We start from the raw sequence: 18,233 nt of genomic DNA on the forward strand, positions 1-18,233 counted from the left end.
ATCGTAGCTGAGGTATCAAGCTAAACGTCGAAGTCCACACGAAACTACTAGCGAGACTGAAGTCTCTCTGCAAAACATAAATTAAGCAAATGTGAGTACAAAAGTACTCAGCAAGACTTACATCAGAACTAGCTACATATGCATCGGTATCAACAAAGGGGTAGTGAAGTTTAACTGCAGCAAGCCAGCTTTGACTCAGTGGCTAACCTGAACTACGACAGCAAGCAACTCTTTGAGGTGGCGCACACGAGTCCACATATTCACCATTCAATACACCACTATGGATCCGCTCCCGTCTACTTACGAGAACACCATCCATAGCACTCACACTTATCTTGTGCATTTTAGAGTATCTACTTTCACTTGTCTATGAACTGTTATAGGCAACCCAGAAGTCCATTACCGCGGACACGGCTATTCGAATAGATGATGTTAACCCTGCAGGGGTGTACTTCTTCACATATACTCTCACCACTTACCGCCGTTTACACGACATGTACTCAGCAACCTTCAAGCGGAAGCCCAACGAGGGTGTCAGCCACGGCCTACCTAAACACTCAAGTCTCTAGTCTAGGTTTATTGCCTATCCAGGTTCCATCCACGGGGAGTCCGGCCGAGGTTTCCACATACGGCCCCGGACGATGTGTACAGGGTTCCGAGACACCAAACGGGCGCCCGGCATGCCCGGCCACGGTGTATATACCGCATCATAGCCCACCCCTAGGGTCAGCACTACGCACGGCCGCCAACACATATCCTATAAACACCAGAAACTAGTTGCAACTCCTGGACAGAGGACAAGGGTGATCAAGAAGCCGAGAGGGTCCATTGGTTTCGGGCCCAATGCGTGGTAGTAACTGTTTCATGGATCACAAACACAGAACTCAGTTCCTAAGAACGGTTTCAATGAGACAACCCACCATGTACTCCTACATGGCCTCTCACCGCTACCTTTACCAAATCGTGTTCACACACTTAGATCTCAATAGTAGGACATGTTTACACACCTCCGATTCATCCCCGATGAATCAGACCTGACTCAACTCTAAGTAGTAGCAGGCATGACAAACAAACATGAATGAGTAGGCACATCAGGGCTCAAACAACTCCTACTCATGCTAGTGGGTTTCATCTATTTACTGTGGCAATGACAGGTCATGCAGAGGAAAAGGGTTCAACTACCGCAGCATGTAATAGTTGAATCGTTGTTGTCCTAATGTAGTAAAAGAGAGCAGGAGCGAGAGAGCGGGATTGTATCGGAATGAAAAATGGGTTTTTGCTTGCCTGGCACTCCTGAACATAATATAGTTCTTCATCGGTGTCATCGATCTCATCGTCGAAACCACGTCTATCGAGAGGGGACAAATACCGGCAACAGAGAAAGAAACACAATCAATGCAATGCACAATATGATGCATGATCATGACATGTCAATATGCTGTGGTTTGAGCTAATGCAACTAGCAACATGTTAAATGGAGTTGGTTTGAACCCTAGGTTCAAATTCAAACTCCATATGTGAGAGTTTAAATTCCATTTATATGAATTGGCCTAAACAGCAGCCATAAGTTGTCCTAACATGCATGAAAATTCCATAAATAGATTCCTTGAATTTTTCTGATAATTTTTCATATATAATTTATTTCATTCTGAGCTATGGTTGATTTTATATGATTTTTAGAAGTTAATAACATTTTCTGGAATTTCCTGAATAGAAATAAATCCAGAAATTACATTATTGCATCAGCATTACGTCATGCTGACCTCAGCAGGTCAACACGCCAGGTCTAGGTCAAACCTGACCAGTGGGTCCCACTGGTCAGTCTCACAGAGCTGGGTTGGGTGGATGACAAGTGGGACCGGTCAACGTTGACTTGACCAAAGTCAAAGCTGACACGTGGGGTCCACAGGGTTAGCACTAATCTAAACAGGTAATTTACACTAACCTAATCTCTTTTAGTTAGCCGGTTAGTTGGGCGGTGGGGCCCGGTTGTCATTGACTCCAGGGGGTAATCAGTAGGGTGCTTAGGCCCTAATGATGGTGCCACGTCAACGGCCGCCGGGGTTAGTCGCCGGCGACCAAACAGAGCGGCAGAGGCGCTCGGAACGGTGCCACAGGCGTCGGATGGGCGTGGCTTGGTCCTACGGCCAGCTGGAGGAGTGCCACGTCCAACGGTGCAGGTGGTTGAGCGCGCGGTGGCCGGGAACGACGCCGGCGAGCGTTTGGGCGGCGGCCGGAGCTCGGGCGTCGATCGTTTTGCTGCTGTGGCGTGCTAGCGGGCGAACGGAGGCACTAGCGAGGCACTGCAGAGTGCGGGGAGTGCGTTAGGTACTAGCGGTGACCAAAGGGTCACCGGAGTGACGCCGGCGTCGAGCTCGTGCGGCGAAGCGGCTCGGCTCCGGTAGAGGAGGCGGCTAGAGGGTGCGTACAAGCGTGGGGAGCAGGGAAGAAGATGGCGGAGCTCACAGCGGGGTCGGAGACGGTCTCAGCAAGCTCGGGGAGGCAGAGACGGCGGCAATTTGACGGCGGCGATCCTCGGTGGCGGAGGAGGGGAAAAGCGGCGGGGGTGGCGCTTCGGGGCCCTTCCGATAGCTTGGCTCGGTGAGGAGGTAGGGAACGAGGTGGCGGAGCTTGGGGATAGCTCGGGGAGGCTCGGGGAACACGGTTGACGCGGTGACGGCAAGCGGCGGCGACAGTCTCGCTCGGCCGTGCGCGTGAGAGAGAGCAGAGGAGGGGGAGGGGGTCCAGAGCGAGAGGGGAGAGACGCAGGGGGTCGAGGGCGTCTCCGTGGCGCGTTCAGAAGAGCCGGGGCGTCATGGTGGAACCTGGAGCTGCCCAGGGCGGCGTCGGCGCGCTCCAGTGAGCTGCTTCATGCGCTGGTGCGGGGAAGAAGACGCCCGTGCCCCTGGTGGGCTGGCTGGGCCAGCTGGGCCGCCAGGTGGGTGCCAGGTAAGGAAACTCTCTCTCTCTGTCCTTCTATTAGTTTTCTGTTTTCTATTTATTTGATATGTTAGGAATTAGTAATAATACTAACTCATTTCCATAAATCCTGGGATATATTTTGGGCTCTATTTGAAATATTTACGACTGCCCAAAATTGTTTCCAGGATTTTTCGAGCATTTAAAATATTTATATTGATTAAATGCCCAAATTCAAATACCTAGGGATTTAATTCAAAGCCCAAATGTGCCCAGCAAAAATGCAAATCATCTTGGGTAGATGCTTCCACCTTAAACCAGAGATGATGAACATTTTTAAAAGGCATTTTGAGTTCATTGAAAATATTTTTATTTGAAACTATTTGAATTGCATTTGTGCTAGGGCTTGATCATCCCCATTTCAGAGTTCCATAAAACTTAAACATGATGACATGATGATCATGCAAGGTCAAGCAAAGGCTAAGGCTAGGGCTGTGACACAGAAGCACCCAAACGGGGTGATAAAAGCTGTCTTTATCTCGTCGGGTCCGTACAGACGGATCTGGTGGTACCCGGAGTAGGCGTCCAAAAAGGACAAACGCTCGCTCCCTGCAGTCGAGTCGACTATCTGGTCGATGCGAGGGAGAGGAAAGTGATTTTTCGGGCAGGCCCGATTGATATGCTTGAAATCAATGCACATGCGAATTGAGTCGTCCTTCTTTGGGACCATGACAACATTGGCTAACCACTCGGAGTGGTAAATCTCTCGGATAAACTCAGCTGCCAAAAGCCGAGCCACCTCTTCACCGATTGCCTTTCTCTTCTGTACGGTGGACCGTCGAAGATGTTCTTTGACTGGTTTCACTTTTGGGTCGACTCGCAAATGATGCTCAGCCAGTCCCCTGGGAACACCCGGCATGTCAGAAGGCTTCCATGCAAAAATGTCCCAGTTCTCACAGAGGAACTGGATGAGCGCTTCTTCCTATTTGGAGTCGAGTGTGGTTGAAATGTGAGTCAGAGCATCATTGGGATCTGTCGGGTGAATGTGAATCGACTTTGTTTCACCGGACGACTGGAATGCTGAATCTGTGGCTGGCTTCTTGGCTCGCAATAAATCACTCGGATCTGCATTTTTCTGGTATTCTTGCAATTCTACCACGGCCATCTAAGCATCGGCAATCTTTGAGCCCTTCTGGAAGCACTCTTCTGCCTTCTTCCGATTACCAGAGATAGTGATCACCTCTTTGGGACCAGGCATCTTCAATTTGAGATACACGTAACATGGTCGAGCCATAAAATGTGCATAAGCTTGCCTGCCCAGAATGGCATGATAAGCACTCTGGAAATCCACAACTTCAAATGTCAACTTTTCTTTGCGGTAATTCTTGGAATCACCGAAAACTACGTTGAGAGCAATCTGGCCGAGTGATGCAGCCTTCTTGCCTGGAATGACCCCATGGAAACTCATATTGCTCTCGCTGAGTCTGGACATCGGAATGCCCATTCCTTTCAACGTCTCTGCATACAGTATGTTCAGGCTACTGCCACCGTCCATTAGGACTTTCGTCAGTCGAGTGCCTTCGATCACCGGATCGACCATCAGTGCTTGCCTCCCAGGGGTGACTATGTGCGCTGGATGATCAGACTGGTCGAATGTAATGGCAGTCTATGACCACTTCAAATAACTGGGTGTCACCGGAGCGACCATGTTCACTTCTCTATTGATGACTTTCAATCAACTTTTGCTCTCAACGTCAGCAAAAATCATCAAAGTGGAATTCACGTGGGGATAACCATCATCATCCCCTTCCTCATCCTCAGCCTTGTCTGCTTCCTTCTCCTTTTCCTTGGGCTGTTTCTCGCGGAATTGCTGGATTAGGAGCCGACACTACCGAGTGGTGTGCTTCGGGTAAATGAAATTACCCTCTTCATCTTTTTTGGTGTGGATGTGGCACGGCAGATCCAACACGTCATTTCCATCTTGATCTTTTACTTTCTTGGGGTTCCATGGCCCTTTGGGCTTCCCCTTGAACTTTCCTTGAACCACAGCCAAGGCTTCACCAGGAGCAGCTGGCTCGGCCTTGCGCTTCTGTTTCTGACCGGAGTTTCCTCCACCGGCTTCGTGGGTGACTACTTTGTGCTTGCCACTCCGGAGTCATTCTTCTTCTTCACCGTTGGCATACTTGGTAGCGATCTCCATCATCTGAGCCAGAGTCATATTTCTTGTCCGGCCGAATTTCATATTCAACTCCCGATACCTGACACCTTCCTTAAAGGCACAAATTGCCTGATGAGCTGACACATCCTCTGCCGTGTGGTGTAGGGTGATCCATCTCTGGATATAATCCCTCAAAGTTTCATTCGGTTTCTGAAAACAACACTGTAATTCTGTCAAACCTGCCGGCCGTTTGCAAGTGCCCTCGAATGTTCTGACAAACACTCGGGCGAGATCTTCCCAAGTATAAATACTGCTAGGCGTCAACTGATTCAGCCATGCTCTAGCCGAGCCCTCCAACATCAGAGGAAGGTGTTTCATGGCCACTTCATCATTGCCACCACCAATCTGGACAGCCACTCGGTAGTCTTCAAGCCAAGTGTCCGGCTTGGACTCACCAGTGAAGTTACTGACTCCAATCGCCAACCTGAAGTTGGGGGGAATCACTGCAGCTCTGATAGCTCTGCTGAAGCACTCTGGTCCTGAAACATGCGCTCTGTTGCTGGTTTGCGGATCTCTGTCATGGCCCTCTCGGTGAGCTCTGTTTCTGTCGACCAAGACCTGAACGAGAATAGATCTCGCATCAAAGCCTGGCTCCCTGGGGTCGAATGGAATACCTCACCCAACACTTTGAGGGCGTCTGTCTTCATGTTGCCGAGGCACGTACGACCCACTCCTTGGGAGAGGCGTGGGCACTCGATGACGATCATTGCGATCGACTCGGTGATCGTACTGCTCTCGATTTCTGTACTGATCTCGTCGATCTCCATGTCCCTCACGCCTCGGGGGCGATCTTGGGCTATGGGCCGACTGAACTGTGTCTGCAACCACGGATCTGCTATGGATCCTATTCCGCGACTGAGATACAACCGTATTCTGTTCTCCCGCCGCCCGGAGCAAGGCTTGGAACTGCACCAGACCTCGGCCAGCTTCTGACTGGGAGGGTTGGATCGACTCCGCTATCCGGGCGGTAGCTGCTAGATTCTGGATCGGGGTTCGGTATACCTGAGTCAGAGGAGGAAAAAGTTGGCGTCGACTAGATTCGGGAGCGCGCTGCCGAGCGCGATCGTCGAGTGCGCGCTGGAGGTTCTCCAGTCGAGTGCGCTCAGCCAAGTTGGCCAAGCGCGCCTGCTCCAAGGCCTGGGCCTCAGGGGTTTCTCCAACTATGGGAGTATGCGGTGCATCCATGTTCCAGCGGCAAAGTTCCTCTCTCTGCTGCGAAGACAGGGGTTCGGGGCGGTACTCTTCATGAACGCGCGACGGATCGCCGTTCCCATCGCCTCCATCTTCACGGGTGAAGCCAGGAGGGCTGCGTGGTCCATTGACCATCAGAACTTCAGCCGCTGGGTCGCTGCTGTTGCACTCGGATGTGGTCTCTATGGAGCCAGTCGACAGATCGAACAGGCCGTAGAGGGTTTCGTCGGGCTCGATCGCCGTGACTTGAGGGGTGGCCGACTGGCGGGCCACCGCATGCCTTACCCACCGCTGAAGCCTCGACCGACCGGAGCGTTTGCTCCGGCGGGCCATAGGGAGGGGGAAAGCTGCTGGAGTCGACTGATACTGGGTCGACGGCTGCCGCAGGAGGACGCCGCGGACGCACGCGCGAAATTGCGTCGCCCTGCGGGCGGGGAGCGCGTCGACGTCGAGTGGAGCCTCCTGAAGCCAAGCGGAGTCGTCGGCGACAAACACGAGCGCGCCGAGACGGATCTCGCGGCCCTCAGCCAAACCTCCGCCTGAAACCATGATGAAGGGGATCAGAAAAATTGCAACTTATCCAACAAGTCGCTAAGACACCTGCCCCACGGTGGGCGCCAACTGTCATGGTTCTAAGCCTGACAGTAGAATATGGGGGTAGGAATGTAGAGGCAAGATCCTAGCTATGGAGAAGTTGTACACGCCAGTTTTACGAGTCCAGGCCCTTCTCTGAGGAAGTAACAGCCCTACGTCTCGGAGCCCGGAGGCGGTCGACTGGATATATGCGTGTGTATTACAGAAAGTGCGAACCCATGTCCCAGAGGAGGGGGGTGGCTTATATAGAGTGTGCCAGGACCCCAGCTCCCCTCCGTTACACAGGGTTCAATGTTCATAAAGGAGGAGCGTTACCGGTAACGTCCGAAGTAAAGTGCTATAAATGCCCATAAAGCTATTGTTTAAACCCCGACCGTTGTGGAGTGAAGGGCTTCTCATCTTCTGGTGGTCGAGTGTCTTCAAGGTGGTCGAGTGAACACATCTTCATGGTCGAGTGGATGATGGTTTCTCTTCGACGGCTTCTGATTCTTTGTAGAGATGTCCTTGGGAAGGGTATGTTGGACAGATCCATGACCCTACCCTAGGTACATAGCTTCATCACTTAGCTTTGGGTTCAATCTTGCAGTGTCCTTTCCCAATGACAGTAGGGGCAGCAAGACACGTATTGTATTGTTATCATCGAGGATAAAAAGATGGGGTCTATGTCATATTGCTTGAGTTTATCCCTCTACATCATGTCATGTTGCCTAATGCATTACTCTGTTCTTATAAACTTAATACTCTAGATGCATGCTGGATAGCGGTCGATGTGTGGAGTAATAATAGTAGACGCAGAATCGTTTCGATCTATTTATCGCGGACGTGATGCCTATATACATGATCATGCCTAGATATTCTCATAACTATGTGCTTTTCTATCAATTGCTCGACAGTAATTTGTTCACCCACCGTAGAATTTGCTATCTTGAGAGAAGCCACTAGTGAAACCTATGGTCCCCGGGTCTATCTTCCATCATATTATTTTCCTATCTACTTGCTATTTCTGTCGCCTTTTATTTTGCAATCTTTATTTTCCAATCTATAGAACAAAAATAGTAAAAATATTTATCTTATTATCTTTATCAGATCTCACTTTTGCAAGTGGCCGTGAAGGGATTGACAACCCCTTTATCGCGTTGGTTGCAAGGTTCTTATTTGTTTGTGCAGGTACGAGGGACTTGCGTGTAGTCTCCTACTGGATTGATACCTTGATTCTCAAAAACTGAGGGAAATATTTACGCTACTTTGCTGCATCACCCTTTCCTCTTTAAGGGAAAACCAACGCTTGCTCAAGAGGTAGCAGATGGTTCCAGACTACATATTTGCACTGGTTAGTGAAGCTTTTGAAAAGTACGCATTGATAATCAAGTAGATTGTACCTCTTACATGCAACCTGATAGTAAGGCTAAGTCTTACATCCGACCACTGATCACATGTTGATTGATCCAAAATTTCAGAAAATTCAATACAAGAGGTCATCGAGCATACACAGAAGGTCTACTTACATATTCTACCAAATGATAAGTATATCTTTACTGATAGGTAATTGAGCATACATAGAGGGGTGCTGCTGGCAAACTCATGTGACCTTCTCGATCTGGATCGTCTACTAAAACCTGTTGATGCACAGAGAGGTTAGAAAGAGAAATTGGATGTAGAGGGTACGGTGTGGTGGTTTCTACCACCGTCGTAGGCCCTTACGCCGCCGGCGTCACAGCCGCGACGCCTTGCTGCAGATTGAGAGAGACGGGAGAGCAGAGGGGGGAGAGGGCACACAGAGAGTGAGATGGAGGGAAGGATCCTGATCGGATCTGCTCGGGGCTGCGCTCATCTATGGCAATGACCCCACCCCCGTCATCCTTCTTCCATGTCTCCGCCGTGGAACCCTTTGCCGCTGCATGCGACAGCAGCGCCACGTGGGCATCGAGCGTCTGGTGGAGCGAGTGGCCGTGGCTACAGAGAGGGAGCATGGCAACCCGCAGAAGAGGGAGCGGCCGGGGGGGGGGGGGGGCGAGCGTGAGGAATGCGGGGAGGGCGCTCATGAAGGTGTCCCCAGGCAGTTCGAGAGTGGTGGCGGTTGCGTGATTGCAGGAACTTTCTTTTATCTTTTTTTTTTGAAAATCCATGATGGTAGGAACTTTTTTTTACCTTTTCTTCTGGAAAAATCTACTATTATAGGTGCGGATGGAAGTGGCAGAGTTTTCGTCCACCCAATAAAAATGCTAAACGTACTTCTCGAGAGGTTCAGTTGTTATGTAGATGGTTATATCTAAATGAGTGGTCTGATCGTGAGGCTCTAAGATCAAGCGGTGAATTTATTTGGGTCAATCAACGGTAGTATAGCAGTAATTCAAAGCAAGATGATGTTTGGTTTGATGGCTCAACTCACGCAAGCAAGTGGCCTTTATTTCCGGAGTTTTGTGCTGGATGGATTATCAGCATTTCTGTCTTCTTTCTTGTGTAGAAGAGAATATTCAACATTGTGTAGGACGAAATGAAAATTATTTACCCCTCTCTCTCTCTCTCTCTCTCTCTCTCTCTCTCTCTCTCTCTCTCTGCAGTTCGGTGTCGAATAAATGAATAAAGTAGTTGTAATGGTAGTTTCCCTCCTCGTTTCCATGTGAAATGTGAAATACAAAATACAAGAGGACATGTGTGATTCTTTCCAACACGTCATGCTGCCTAAATTTATCACAAAATTTCCGACTTTGTCAAAAATTTAGCCTTGTTTATCGGAAAATAAAAACCTAAGGATGTCAGCTGCAAAATGTTTGGCCTTGTTTGTAAGAAATTGAAAACTTGAGGGTGTCAGCTGAAAAATGTTAAGAGTCTCGGTGCCGCTACTGGTGTTCCCGCTTGCGCCATCGGCGCTCGTCCTCTTCTCGGTGTTGATTCCGCTGGAGCGACCGCTGGGACCGAGCCATGCTCGAGGTCATAAATGTAGATGATGTCAATGAAGTGGGTTCCGAGCCTTAGCCCCGTACTTGGATAGTGCATGCATGTATTGTTAACCGACGGACAGGTTTAGTAAAAAGAACTGAAACTGTAATTGAACTACCTTTCACTTGAAATTCAACCAAAAATACAATTGATTGGACACTGTAATTCATGTATGCCAACACTGTAGAAAAGAGCTACAATCATGTACTCCCTCCGTTCTCAAATACTTGTCTTTCTAGAGATTTCAACAAATGACTACATACGAAGCAAAATGAGCGAATCTACACTTTAAAATATGTCTACATGCATCCGAATGTTGTGTCCATTTAAAATGCCTAAAAAGACAAATATTTGGGAACGGAGGGAGTATAAGACATACATCACCCACAATGTTAGAAAACAAAAACCCTGAGCTAACCGGAAAATTCAGACTCAAGAGATCAACAAGTACAGAGAAAGCGCTATGATTTCAACCAATGGCGGAGCTAGACGGTGATTATTGGGGGGGGGGGGGGGGGACACCCAATTTCCAAGGATAAAATACCCAAAAAAAGTCAATCTCAGCCAACAAAAAAAGGTTCTTCACAAAACTAGCCAACACTGGGGAAGTGGCACCTGCAACGTTGTACATAGCTCCGCCAGTGATTTCAACAAGAAAAATGGCTATTATACTACAATATTCTGTAAATTTGTAACATTTGCATTATAAAAAAAAACTTACATTTCACTGTAAAAACTACTACTACAATCTGCAAGCCTTTAGTGATTCATCTAGATTGAATTGAACGTCACCCCAAAGAAAGTGAAACAATCAAACAACTCATAGAAGAAATATTGTAAAATTGTCTCTATCATAGCTTTTTTTTAGAAAAAGGAGGATGACCCCCGGTCTCTGCATCTGGGCGATGCATACGGCCACTTTATTAATTATTCTCACAAGACCTTATAAAGTTGTACAACAGTAAGACTAAAGCAGCCGTCTAAGCAACAAACTGTCGCTACACCTATCCAGTTGATGAAGGGGCGCAGAGAGGCTGGGCCTAATACCAAACAGACATTGCAGCCAAGCCTAACATCTAAGACCTGAGACCCCAACCTAGCCACTTGCCGGGTCTGGCGCACACACTGGTCCGGCGTGCTCTCAGAGGCCGCCGCCGCCAACTGCCACCGCTCCATCTTCAGAACTGTACTGATGCATCAACCTTGCTCGGTCCAGCTATCATCGACGCCACCAGGGCGCCCAACGGCACCTCCTCCCTGCGCGCAAACAGCTGAACATGTCGCGGTCACCACTGATACACCTCAGCGCCATGCTGCCAAGTACCACCAGCCGACACAGCTTGAAGCCCTTGGGGGATATGTCGTGCGTAGCACCTGCCGACCAGGCATGACCAAGCGTAGCACCTGTCGGTCAGACATGACTTGACATCTCCACCGAAGCTCCGTGCAAGACGAAGCCGCTCCACCTCCTGCCTCTGACTTCCAGCGCTGCTCCACAAAACGATGCTCCCAAAGAGAAACGACACCGCAGTGCCGGCATCGTCCGGTCTGGAACACCAGATCCTAGGGTTTTCCCGGGAGCAATACGAGTGGGTCGACGGTAGTCACATGACGATGCCTTCATCAAGGTAACGACGTGGAACGTCGCCATCGCCCGCCGTCGGCTCGGTTTTCACCGGCAACTACGTCTCCCCGACTCGCAGCTGGTGCTAGACGACGGATCCCGAGATTCAAACACCCAGCCTCAGGCCGACCACCTCTGACGGAAGAGATGACCACCGTCGCCGGCTGCACCGGTCAGAACAGATCTGATCGGAGGTGCCGCCGACGAGACCACCAGGCCCTCCATGCCGCCGTCGCCGATCTGAAGGCAGCATGCACGCCACCGCGGCCAAGCTGGCGGCCGCCGCCGCCCGAAGGGCCATCCGCAGCGCCTGCAGCCCTGGCCTCCGCCGCGCCAAGCCGTCGCCGTCCGAGGATGGGCCGGCCTCCCGCCGCCTGCAGCCATCCGCCGCGCCGCAGATCCCAGATCAGTCACGCCACCACACGCCTTGGGGTCTGCCCCATCCCAGAGACGCGCGAGAGAGGAGATCCCCCGCCACCGCCGTCGGCCCCTGGGCTTAGCCCGGCGGCGGCGAAGGGAGAGGAGGTGGGAGTTTGCGGAGGCGGCGGCTAGGTTTCTGGCCGCCCGAGTCGCCCTAGGTAGCTTACCACATAACTAGTTAAAGCTTGTTTAGTTTTTTTATGGTTTTAAAATTATCAAAAAATAGGAAATAAATAGTGGAATATCACTCCAATGTTATAACATGATCCAACCGGGCGATTGTGACAATATGCATTTACGCACCCTTGGCAGAAAAATCAATCATTTCAACTCAGTGCTACATAAATACATACTCCACTATTTGTTTTCTTTCATCCCACGCATATACACTCATATTTTTCCTATCGGTCCGTTAGAGTTAGACCATCTTATATTATGTGTGTGTTGTTCCAATATCATTTTCATGATTTTTGGTAACTTTTACACCATTGGAACATTAACTAGTTATGTGAAACCCGTTGGTTATGGGACGTTTTGCTTATGTTCTAGCCTTTCTAGGCAACCTTGGTTCTTGCCCGTGCTCGGACACGTGTTTCTTCCGCTGCATGAATGTTCTAATGCGTTGGGTCATGTGACCTCTGATTGGTGTACAACAATGTTATCATATTGACACATGTTTGCCCTATTGCTCACCCATATTAAACTCTTCTACTCCCTCCATTCCTAAATATTTGTCTTTCTAGACATTTCAAATGACTACTACATACGAATGTATGTAGACATATTTTAGAGTGTAGATTCACTCATTTTGCTCCGTATGTAGTCACTTGTTGAAATGCCTAGAAAGACAAATATTTAGGAACGGATGGAGTATCTTGTTTAGTAGTACTTGTTGTGATATTACATCTTTGTTCACCGACATATGAAAGTGTGTGTATGTTATGAAGTCATATGATGGGCGATCAATATTCGCTTTTAGCTTGACAAGGATCGCAAAGTCTCTGTTGAGGCTAGGACCGCATTTTTAGCGTTACAAGTTGGTATCAGAGTAGTACCGATCGCAAGTTCCATTTGTTTGTCGATGTCGATTCTAGAAATAAAAATCTATTTTGGTAGTTACTTATTAGGTAGTTTTTGAAGAGTAGGAGTTATTTTTTACCTTTTCCCCCGCCCGTGCTCAAGAAAGTTTGATGTAAGTGTTTTATCTATCATCTTACCTCTTTCAAAAATTATTTAAGTTCTCACAGGTTTCGGAGTTACGATATCAACTGGAATGCCGGTATTTCTTTTGGTGCTCCTGTTCACTGGGTGCATGTGCAACGTTTGCTATCGTTTTAGTTTCATCGATTGAGGACGTGGTTTTCAGAATTGGTTCAATACCATTTGTTGGCAGTAGCCTGGAGTTGTACTCATTATGGCAATTAACATTGAGCATAACTTGAATAGGGACACTAAAATGAATGGAATTTGTTTAACTGATTCCTTAATTGGTATAGTCAAGTCAAGATTTAGATTAGTTAGAACTCCACACTGCTCTCGGAACAAATATTGTCTCCAACAACATCGCAACACGATATATGAATGAAAAAACATCATCGGAACTTCTTAGATTCATCTTGAATATGTGAGGAACATGCTATGTACTTAGGCATGGTTGCCAGCGCCATGCCATCTTGAATATGTGTTTGTTTGATTTGTACCTTTTACATTGAAAATCCGTGCCTAGCTGTTTTTTCATCAAAAAAGAAAACTCAAGACAACACAGATAAAACCAAACCAAAAGCATCAACTGCAACCTGTCAAAGAAAACAAGAGTTGATCACACAAATAAAGAGCAGCGCGGTAAAGCGCACCTTAGCCTCCAAATAGTACTTCCTCTGTCTTATAATATAAGAATGTTTTTGATACTATACTAGTGTTAAAAACGTTCTTATATTTTGGGACGGAGGGAGTACATGTATTATCTTTTTGCGGGAAAATAGTACATGTATTTTTTTTGCATTATAAATAGTATATGTATTATGTCAACACAAAATATTACACACACAGCAGGTATAAATACATATACGGAGTCTAAAAAATATATAAATACATACGCAGCACAGTCCTGGGCTGCCCATTGCTCAAATCTGGGCCACAGGATCACCCCATCTGGACGGACAGAAGGTGACCACGTACTCCTGCGCGTAGCAGCGCGCCGTGGCGGCGGCCACGTCGTACGCGTAGCTGTAGTAGGCCGGGCAGGCATCCCTGAAGAGCCGCGAGTAGACGCTGCTCCGGCACGTCTCCGCGGTGCCGTACGCGCCGCGGCAGCAGAAGGCGTCCAGCCCGAAGGCCAGGCACGCGCTCCTGCACGCCACCACCGTCGCCTTCTTGCCCGCGCCGCCGCTCGCCGTGACCTGCAGCTCCGGCGGGCACACCGCGTTCACGTTCTTGGCGCACCCGGCGATGAAGCAGTCGCCGCTGCGGTTCGCCGGCCTGGTCCACACGGCCACCGGCAGGTTGTACCCGTCCACCACGCTCACGTCGTAGGAGCTCCCCTTGCTCTGGTCCGCGTGCAGGCTCACCTCCACGAGGGTGGCGGGAGGGGCGCCCACGGATCCGTTGCAGGCGAGGCGTCCGTCGCAGTCGCCGGTGAGGCAGCTGGCGGCGTTGGCGTCGGTGCCCGCGAAGTTGCAGCCGGTGCGGCCCCAGAGGCGGCCGTTCCAGGTGGCCGGAGCCCCGACGCGCTTCGACTGGCCCGCAGGGAGGAAGAAGCCACCCGCGGCGAGCACGGGGTGGCCGGCGTTGGGCGCGACCGCCGGCCACACCGGGAACGGGCACTTGTTGGTTACGTGGAACGTGACGCCCCCTGCCATCAACACCGCCGGTCCTGCACCAAAATGAAACGCTGCACATGTTCAGTCCAAACGCAGCAGTCGAGTACCTAGCTAGTCCTTCACCACATTTCACATGCGCACTGATGAGTCACCTGGGAGAGCCAGCAGCAAGATGCAGGACAGAAGCAGGGGATGAGGAAGAGCCATCTCTCGGCTCAGATCTGTTGAGTTGAGGAGGAGACCTGAAATGAAGATGAACTGATATGAAACGAGGTTTGTATAGACTTGCAACTGCGGAGAAGAGGTGAGGATTGATCGAGCCTAATCTAGGACTAGGAGGAGGAACTTTCGGTTTGTGTGACTTGCATTGCAATGGAAGTAAAGCTGAGGCATGATGAGAGCCGAGACACCTGTGCAGAGACCTGCTGGGCCAAGAAAGCTTAGGATTTTTATGCGGATGTTCCCTTTTTCATTGTAATTATCTGTTAGTGCCATCTTTTCTTCAGTGAAATCTGTTACTGTTGTGCAGATTTCATGTGCGTTGCTCTGAACCGATGAAATCCAAGTTGCTAGTAGTAGAATATCCTTCTTAGGTCTGAGACATTCAGCATTTGTTTTTCTTCCTTGGACTTCACATCTATTTAGTCCATGCATCAACATCAATTTTTTCAACAAGATTAGCAGATTCAGTCCGGTCATAGAAAGCTCAACCCGATTCTGAAACTTGGCCTTTAACAGATTCAGACATTGTTGGTTCAAACTTGGCCTCCATCATGTAATTTCCATGCTACAATAACCGAAGGGTGAATCACTGATTGCTCAGAGGATTACATGGCGAGGAACCCATAAACTAAGTTTGGGCCCTGCAACTAATTACAGTACATACTAACACGGTAATTAAGCTAACTCAGTGTTAGTGGCACTGCACCTATCAGATGCTACATCAAGCTAATTAACTCCTCAGCGACACAAAGCCAGGGTGCTCTGCTCCTTTGGGCTTGCTGAACCACCGGTGCTCGAGCGCTTCCGCCGCCGTGATCCTCTCGTCGGGGTTGAAGGCAAGCAGGCCGGTCAGGACCTCACGCCCGGCTTCTGAAAGCTCCTCCAAGAACTCCAAATCCAGCTTCCCCGTAGAAGTGATCTGGTCTCGCAGCTTGTAGATCTCGGCGAGCAGCTCCTCCTCTGTCTCCGCCACGAAGAGGGTCCCGCCGGTCAACATCTCCGCCATGATGCACCCAAGCGCCCACATGTCCACGGCCTGGCCGTAGTACCGGTTGCCTTCCAGCTGCTCCGGCGAGGTGTAAATCAGGGTGCCGACACAGCACTCCTCATAGGGCACTCCGGCCGGCTTCGCCCGCATCGCCGACCCAAAGTCACCAACCTTGAGCCCGCCGAAGAAGCCGACCATGACGTTCTCCGGCTTGAAGTCCCGATGGATGACGCCGGCTCCATGTATCTTCTTGGCCGCGTCCAGGAGCTGCTCCATCATCACTCGGGTCGCGTCCTCGGATACAGGCCTCCAGAGCGACTCGCGGAGGGTGCGGCCGTCGGCGACGAGCTCCATGACGAGGAACACATCCCCTGTCTTGGCGTCAGTCGCCACATCCAAGATCTCGATAATCGACTCGTGACCTCGGCACGCCGCGAGGCAGCCGGCCTCGCGGGTGATCGCGCGGATGTCGGGCGGGCCGTGCCCGCCGGCCCCGTTGCCGCGGACCCACTTCACGGCGACTTTCTTGCCGGTGCGGCGGTCGCGCGCCTTGAACACCTCGCCATAGGTGCCTTCTCCAAGCACCTCAAGCTTCTTGTAGTCGGAGATGCTCCCGAACGCGTATCGGGGCTTCTTGCTGCCATGGACGCCCGGTTCCTGTCCCGCCGCCGGGCGCTTGCGGATGGCCGTCGACATGATCTGAGCTTAGAACGCGCGCGGGGAGCAGATCAGAGCAGAGGGGCGGCGATTCGTGTGCGTTGGGAGCAGAGGAGATCGAGGATGGGAGGAAGGAGAGGCAGATCAGAACAATGAACAATGAGGATCGAGGCCTTTTATGGGCAGCGCGCGTGTCCGAATTGGCGGGGGATTCAGACAGATTGCGTACGCGTCGCGTTTACGCGGGTGACGCTCGCACTCGCAGGGACAGCTCACTTTGAAATCGCTTCGTCACACGCAAGCCATCTCGTACGGGTTTTCTTTTCGATTCATCCGGCCGTTCATCTTTTTCTTTTCTTTTTTACTTTTCGCATTTTCTCTCTCCTTTTTGTTCCCTTGTATTTATTTTTAAGTTTTCTATTGTAACAAAAAATACAAGATTTATAGAAAATGTGGAAACACTTCTTAAAAGTCATATGCATATTTCTGTTCTGTAATATCCATGAACACTTATTTTCCATCAAGTCAAGGTTTTTTAAACGTGTGAACACTTCTTTTTCGCTTTTCTATATGAAAAATTGAAAATATATTAATATTATTTAAATGTGTGAACACCTTTTATAATACATGAAAATTTATTATAAAGGCATGAACACTTTCTAAAATTACATAAAGATTTTTTAAATGCATGGGCACTTCTTTTAGTTATACAAACATTTTTTTAAATACATGATGCATAAAATCAATACATGATAAATATTTTTAATTTACACTATGAACATTTTTTTAAAAACTTGATAAATATTTTTTGAATGCATGCGTGAACATTTTTAACACACAATAAAACATTTTTTCCTGAAATACACGATGAATATTTTCTTAGTACATGATGACCATTTTTTAGTACTAGATGAAAAAGTACATTGTAAAAAAGTAATGTATTTTACAATAATATAGTTTGTAGAACATTTCGGAAATATATACAAAAAGGCCGAATGAAAAAACAAAGAGGAAAGAAACAGCAAATTATACATAGCATAGCATGTATCTGTAGGTGGTAATGATGAGGCGCTCTCCATGTGCTTGGCCCAACACCTCTCTTGTCGACGAAGTGAGCAAGACGCTCACTAGAAGCGAGTTAGGCCATCTCCAACATGGCGCTTATGGTGCTTGGGATAAAAATGATAGCTATTCCACCTAAAATCACTCAAATCCCAGGATTTGGTACAGCGTTGCTGGATCTTTTGGTGTCCGGGCACTTGAGCAATCTATATATACAAAGCCCATCCGAGAATGGCCTAAACGCCTCTAAAAAGGCTATTAGCATTGCTGTATTGATGGGTTCTCGACTAGACGGTTGGTTGTTTGTTTCCTGCCCATGTAAGGGGCGCGACTATGTGCCTCATACAGCGAACTGCAAATCTACCTCGCCTACAACACTATAATAAATGGGCCGGCCCAAGAAATGCAACTTGTCCGTTTGCTTTCATTCAATTGTTCGTTTATTTTGATTTCATTTTTTTCCTTTTTAGACTTTTATTTATATTTTGAAATATCCTAACATATACAATTTGTATGTGAATTGTTTATGCATTGTTTACAAAATGGTTATGCAGTTTTAAGAAAATGATGACGCAACTT

The 18,233-nt window shown here is 48.9% G+C and overlaps 2 protein-coding genes across 2 annotated transcripts; both read right to left on the minus strand.

Moving 5' to 3' along the window:
• Nucleotides 1–13,885: 13,885 nt before the first annotated feature.
• LOC123099781 (thaumatin-like protein) lies at nucleotides 13,886–15,297 on the minus strand. Its single transcript, XM_044521894.1, has 2 exons — nucleotides 14,878–15,297; nucleotides 13,886–14,778 (listed from the first exon to the last, which is right to left on the minus strand). Exons 1-2 carry the CDS (start codon nucleotides 14,930–14,932, stop codon nucleotides 14,030–14,032), a joined length of 804 nt encoding a protein of 267 aa, XP_044377829.1. The 5' UTR covers nucleotides 14,933–15,297; the 3' UTR covers nucleotides 13,886–14,029.
• Nucleotides 15,298–15,524: 227 nt separating this feature from the next.
• Nucleotides 15,525–16,724, minus strand: LOC123099673 (putative cyclin-dependent kinase F-2). Its single transcript, XM_044521813.1, has one exon. It carries the CDS (start codon nucleotides 16,629–16,631, stop codon nucleotides 15,678–15,680), a length of 954 nt encoding a protein of 317 aa, XP_044377748.1. The 5' UTR covers nucleotides 16,632–16,724; the 3' UTR covers nucleotides 15,525–15,677.
• Nucleotides 16,725–18,233: the final 1,509 nt, after the last annotated feature.

The sequence above is a fragment of the Triticum aestivum genome, chromosome 1A, assembly GCF_018294505.1.
Source record: "Triticum aestivum cultivar Chinese Spring chromosome 1A, IWGSC CS RefSeq v2.1, whole genome shotgun sequence".
Taxonomy (NCBI): Eukaryota; Viridiplantae; Streptophyta; class Magnoliopsida; order Poales; family Poaceae; genus Triticum; species Triticum aestivum.

What these genes read in the sequence shown, in the direction of transcription:
- LOC123099781 (XM_044521894.1), bottom strand. Translation starts at nt 14,932, where the DNA reads ATGGCTCTTCCTCATCCCCTGCTTCTGTCCTGCATCTTGCTGCTGGCT. An exon ending in CTTGCTGCTGGCTCTCCCAG is followed by an intron (nt 14,779 to 14,877) that starts GTGACTCATCAG and finishes ATTTTGGTGCAG; the next exon opens with GACCGGCGGTGTTGATGGCA.
- LOC123099673 (XM_044521813.1), bottom strand. Translation starts at nt 16,631, where the DNA reads ATGTCGACGGCCATCCGCAAGCGCCCGGCGGCGGGACAGGAACCGGGC.